This window comes from Pistacia vera, unplaced genomic scaffold (genome assembly GCF_008641045.1).
Source record: "Pistacia vera cultivar Batoury unplaced genomic scaffold, PisVer_v2 Contig201, whole genome shotgun sequence".
Lineage (NCBI taxonomy): Eukaryota > Viridiplantae > Streptophyta > Magnoliopsida > Sapindales > Anacardiaceae > Pistacia > Pistacia vera.
The window spans coordinates 95,638-101,922 of record NW_022196004.1 but is presented as its reverse complement, the minus strand read 5'-3'; the positions used below and the strand labels follow the sequence as shown (position 1 = coordinate 101,922).

At 39.1% G+C, this 6,285-nt stretch overlaps 1 protein-coding gene across 1 annotated transcript; it reads left to right on the top strand.

Annotated features, from left to right (window-relative positions):
• Positions 1-3,257: 3,257 nt before the first annotated feature.
• LOC116128679 (pentatricopeptide repeat-containing protein At1g71420) lies at positions 3,258-6,285 on the top strand. The gene is made up of 2 exons (XM_031414437.1): positions 3,258-5,603; positions 5,807-6,285. The coding sequence occupies exon 1, from the start codon at positions 3,258-3,260 to the stop codon at positions 5,502-5,504; it is 2,247 nt and encodes a 748-aa protein (XP_031270297.1). The 3' UTR covers positions 5,505-5,603; positions 5,807-6,285.

Sequence of the window (6,285 nt, the reverse complement as noted above, 5' to 3'; positions counted from 1 at the left end):
ACATATGTCTTGGACTTCTAATTGTTGACAAAACATAGGTAGAAACGCAAGACTTTTCAAATGAACCCCTAACCTCAGTATAAGCAAATTCTCTAGCCTCTACGTTTTGCATTAGCTAATGTCAATACTTCTCACCTCAAACAATTAGACTCCGACAATTTAATTGCACGGAGCTGCCATTTACATGTCTCTCACTCCTGGTGGCTTTAAAGGTCTTAAACTGATACTTGTTATTGATTGCATGGAGCTTCAATATATCTTGCACTTTTCCTTTGTATATATATTTGACCTTTGGAAATGATACCTTAGTTGGAAGAATCAACTTTGAATTTGCATCATGTATTTCTGGGTAGAAATCTAAAGTTTATATTGCAAAAGTATATATGAATCTTTTTGGATGTTTCATTTTGTGGAGACTCGAACATTTTTATATCGTTTTGGAATGCTTCTAATATCATTTGACCATAACTCGTCATCCCAATAATCAAACCCATGACATAACAAAACACAACCGTCATTATCATCATGATAAGCCACAACATATTCATTAGGTATATCATCTGTTGACTCAATGTGAGACATCCCACATCGCTTGGGAAAGAGGGGCCTGAGTTAGTTAAATACCAGGGGAACCCCCCAATAATCAAGACGTGTTTTGGGTTTGAACAAGAGTTTTTGGGCCTGAAAACAAAACCGTGAGGGGTTGGGCTTCGGAGTCGGACCACCCAAGCTGCCAAAGCGGACAATATCTTGACTATGTTGGGTCGGCAGTGGGTCGGGGTGTTACAATTGGTATTAGAGCCAATCCCACTCGAATGTGTGTGGATAGTCAACAGATTTCGGCTGGCCTAAGAGGGATTGTAGCGAGGACGCTGGATCCTGAGGGGGGGAGATTGAGACATCCCACATCGCTTGGGAAGGAGGGGCTTGAGCTAGTTAAATATCAAGGGAACCCCCCAATAGTCAAGACGCGTTTTGGGCTTGAGTAAGGATTTTTGGGCCTGAAACCAAAAACCGTGAGGGGCTGGGCTTCGGAGTTGGACCATCCAAACTGTCAAAGCGGACAATATCTTAACTATGTTGGGTCGGCAGTGGGTCGGGGTGTTACAATTGGTATTAGAGCCAATCTCACTCGAATGTGTGTGGATAGTCAACAGATTTCAGCTGGCCTAAGAGGGATCGCAGCGAGGACGCTGGATCCTGAGGGGGGGAGATTGAGACATCCCACATCGCTTGGGAAGGAGGGGCTTGAGCTAGTTAAATATCAAGGGAACCCCCCAATAGTCAAGATGCGTTTTGGGCTTGAGTAAGGATTTTTGGGCCTAAAAACAAAAACCGTGAGGGGTTGGACTTCGGAGTCGGACCATTCAGGTTACCAAAGCGAACAATATCTTGACTGTATTAGGCTAGCAGTGGGCCGGGGTGTTACACAATGAGTCATTGTGCTCTTATTTTGATGATAACAAATTAATATGTCTATAAGTATTAATGCTAATGACGTGCTTAAGTGTAGATCAAGACAGGATGGAATCTCCTCATACATTTAAAGTAATATTAAACCGAGAAAAAATAAAGCTTGGCTGAAGAGATTTAAAGAATTCAAGAAAGCTAAGTCTAGATAGTTTTCCTTGTAATCAACTTTTATTTTATTAAGCGTGAATCTTGGTTAGAAAAGTATTGTGCATGTGAAAGCTTTCAAAAACTTGTTTTTGGGCCCAAATGTCATTTCCAAACTTATGGGGTTATAAATTTACCAACATTTCACACTTCACAGTTTAACCCATCCGGTCAACCAGATTGGCATCCGAATTCAGGGTTTTAAATATTGGGCTAAACTATCATATTCTAAAGCTTTAGGGGGTAAACTATTTTGTAAACTTTAAAAACTTACATTTTCACCCCATTCGCTTGACCGATTGGTATTCTGATTGGGTAGAAGATACGTTTTGGGGGCTCAACTAATCCAATCAATCAAATTCAATTCAATGGATAGGTTCGTGCCATGTAGACGCTACGTAGGCGCCACCTCAAATCCAATTGATTGAATTCGAGGTGGTTAATCGATTTCTTTGTTTTTCAAACTCTTGTTTTGGGCATAAAAGCTATATCTTTGCACTACCATATATAAACCTAGCTTAGTCAATTCTGAAGCACTTTTGCACACTCTGAGTTTTCATATTAACCAAAGCAAAAACATTCAATCAAAGTTTCTTGAGCTATCACTTGCATTGTCTTATTTTAACTTTAGCCCTTGCTACACACTCATTTTGATTTCTTATAGATTGGGTTGTATTCAGTGAAAACACTTGTGTATCTACTCTATGAGAGAGTCATTTTACTATTCCATTAATCAATTTTTTGAATTGTAAAAGAGTGAGTTTCACTCTTGATTTTCTAGGCTTTTCTAGTGAGAGAAAGTGATTCATGGAGAGGGTAAAGGTTTAATAGTACCTTAGGAGCTATTTGTAAAGTGAAAGAAGGGTTGGTTGTGGTTTGACAAGCAAGAGTCAGAGGAAAGAGAGCTTAGAGGGTGATTTGGGCCGAACCGTATTTGCTTTTCTTATCCTTCAAACTTGTTACTTTATTCTATATTTGCTTGTTTGTGATTAATTGATTGCTATAGCATTTTCCATATTCACCAATTGCATTAGAAAAATCTAAAATCACAAAGAATTTTAAATTGATACATTCTGCCTCAATATTGATATCTTATTGAGAACCAGAATTTTGAACTTGATTTTTGTCTCGTCACATGGAGGAGACAACTAATTTGGTTACTATCACTTCTCAACTTAAATGGTGGCACCGCTAACAAGATTGGGATTTAACGTCACACAAAATGGAGTACATAAGCGACAAGATGTTTGTCGTTGAAAATAGAGATTTCCTTGGATGGCAAATTGGTTATGTAACAAGAAGCTACCTTGATTTGGATCTTGACATCCAAAGCCTGATAAAATCAATGTACAGCTCCCAAGTTATTGGACATGACTCTAGCGACTTGAGAAACACACATGACAATATTAACCCTAAACAAATCAAAAACCATAAATCTAATTAATTAAAGTAAAGAAAATTAAAAATGTGACAATAACCTTTGTACTTTGATTTCGACTTATGTATGACAAAATGTTATCGATGAAATGGCTAACTTGCATAGTTTTCATCATACGGATTTGTTGACCCTCTCATTTCCTTTAAGGAACTCTGCATGTTCCTTAACATAAATATAACAGCTTTTCCTCAACCATTACGTGATGTCACGTCTACCTATCCGCGCGTGCTTCATCTCCATCAGAAACTTTAGTCACACCAATTTTCTCCCTGTCTTCACTCTAACACCAGAAGCCAACAACATTCTCGATAAGGTTCGCGTACTCTCCACGCCTGGCCACCTCACGGAAGCTCTCTCACTTTTCTACAATGCGCCGCCGTCTCTTCACTCTCAGCAAACTTACGCCACTCTCTTCCACGCGTGTGCTCTTCACGGCAGCCTCAAACAAGGCCAGCATTTACACCAACACATGCTTTCCCATTACGGTAGCCACCCATTTGACCTCTTCGTCACCAATCATTTAATCAACATGTACTGTAAATTTGGGCTCTTAGACAATGCGCAGCAACTGTTCGATGAAATGCTTAAAAGAAACCTTGTTTCTTGGACTGCACTAATTTCGGGCTATGCTCAACATGGGCATCACACTAAGTCTTTCAGTATGTTTTCTGGCATGTTATTACACTTCCGTCCAAATGACTTCACGTTCGCGAGTGTGCTTAGTTCATGTGATTACGTGTGTGGCAAGCAAGTACATGCGCTTGTGTTGAAGATGTGTTTTGATGCTTATGTGTTCGTGGCGAATGCTCTTGTAAATATGTATAGTAAGAATTGTGGTTGTGGTGGTAGTATAAAGGAGGCTTGGAAGGTGTTTGAGAATATGGAGTTTAGGAATGTGATATCTTGGAATTCGATGATTGCAGGGTTTCAGTACTGTAAATCTGGAGCGCAAGCTATCAATCTTTTTTTTAATATGCGGCGTGAGGGTATTGGATTTGATCGTGCCACGATTCTTAGTGTTTTGACGTCCTTGTGTGGAAGTTATGATATGGATGTTCACTCGGGTCTAAAGTTTTGTTTTCAATTGCACTGCTTGAGTGTCAAAACTGGGTTTATCTCAGAAATTGAAGTGGCAACGGCTCTAGTGAAAGCTTACTCAGATCTTGGTGGAGATGTTTCTGAATGTTACAGGCTTTTCTTGGAGAGGAGATGTTGTTGGGATATTGTTTCATGGACAGGAATTATAACAGCGTTAGCAGAATGTGAACCGGAAGAAGCTCTATTCCTCTTTCGTCAGCTGCGTCGAGAGGGCTTGACTCCAGACTGGTGTACTTTCTCAATTGCACTAAAGGCTTGTGCAGGTCTTATGACAGAACGACATGCCTCGACAGTTCATTCACAAGTAGTAAAGGCTGGCTTTGAGGGACATATTGTACTTGCAAATGCTTTAATCCATGCCTATGCAAGGTGTGGATCCATTGTCTTATCCAAGCAAGTTTTCAAGGAAATGGGGTTTCGAGATTTGGTTTCTTGGAATTCTATGCTCAAGGCTTATGCCTTGCATGGGCAAGCTAAAGAAGCCTTGCAACTCTTTTCGACAATGAATGTCCAACCAGATTCTGCAACTTTTGTTGCTTTACTTTCAGCTTGCAGCCATGCTGGATTGGTGGAAGAAGGAAATAAAATCTTTCACTCCATGTGCGATAATTATGGAATCACTCCTCAACTAGATCATTATGCCTGCATGGTTGATATTCTTGGGCGAGGTGGGCGAATTCTTGAGGCTGAGAAGCTTATAAATGAAATGCCAATGGAGCCTGATTCAGTTGTTTGGAGTGCATTGCTGGGTTCATGTAGAAAGCATGGTGTGACACATTTAGCTGAGTTAGCAGCATCTAAACTGAAGGAATTAGTGCCTGGAGATTCATTAGGTTATGTACAATTGTCAAATGCATATTGCTCAAGTGGCAGTTTCAGTAAAGCAGGACTAATTAGGAAAGAAATGGAGGGGTGTAAAGTGCGTAAGGAACCTGGTTTAAGTTGGATTGAAATTAAGAATCAATTCCATGAATTTGCCTCTGGAGGCAAACGTCATCCACAAAGAAAGGCTATATGTACAAAGCTTAGTGAACTGATTGCGCGGTTGAAGGAGATAGGTTATGTGCCAGAGACGAGCTTGGCCTTGCATGACATTGAAGAGGAGCACAAAGAGGTGCAACTATACCATCATAGCGAGAAGTTGGCTTTGGTGTTCGCTGTAATGAATCAAGAAAGTATGCACTGTGAAGCTAGTGTAATAAAAATTATGAAGAATATCAGAATTTGTGTTGACTGCCATAACTTCATGAAGTTAGCATCAGATCTTCTTCAAAAGGAGATTGTTGTGAGAGATTCAAACCGTTTTCACCATTTTAAAGATAGAAAATGCTCGTGCAATGATTATTGGTAATAAACTGGAATTACTCAACCAAAGTACTGGTGGCAAGTTCATAAAGCACTGTAGATCATGGTGAAATCAATGGTATTTGATTTTGAATGGAATCTTGAGGTAATGTTTTGAATGATGTTGCCAGTAATACACATTGCTTTGACAGGATTCAGGCCTAAAACATATTGCTTTTACAGAATTTAGGCATAATTTTATTTTTGTGGAGCCTTTTATTTTTTGTATTGAAAAGTTTCACATTCTTTAACTCCTTACTGGTTTCTAGCCAAGTAACTTTTGAAGTATACGAATTGAGATATTTTCAGTGAGTTTTGTAACAAGGGCAAACTGATGGAGGAGTTTGAATGAGCAGAATGAGATTGATAACTTTAAGGGGGTTAGAAGGGAGCTGGAGCTGATATGTCTGTTAAGTATTGAACTCAGAGAAAAACAAAAGAAGTTCTCTTTGATATAAGATTTAGTATTATAGTTCAAAAATTAATGGGCTCTAACCAAGTAATTTTTGAACTATACGAATGGAGATATTTTCAGTGAGTTTTGTTTGCTGTAACAAATACAAACTGATGGTGGAGTCTGAATCAGCAGAATATTTGGGAGAAGACTGATAACTTTAAGGGGTCCGGTTAGAAGGGAGCTGGAGCTGATATGTCTGTAAGTATTGAACTCGGAGAAAAACAAAAGAAGTTCTCTTTGACATAAGATTTAGGATTATTTGCTCTCTCCTGATATGGATTCAATGCAGTAAATAATTATTCTCTTTATTTCACATATAGTTATTGAGCAA

Coding starts and splice junctions, on each gene's coding strand:
- LOC116128679 (XM_031414437.1), top strand. CDS start 3,258: ATGTCACGTCTACCTATCCGCGCGTGCTTCATCTCCATCAGAAACTTT.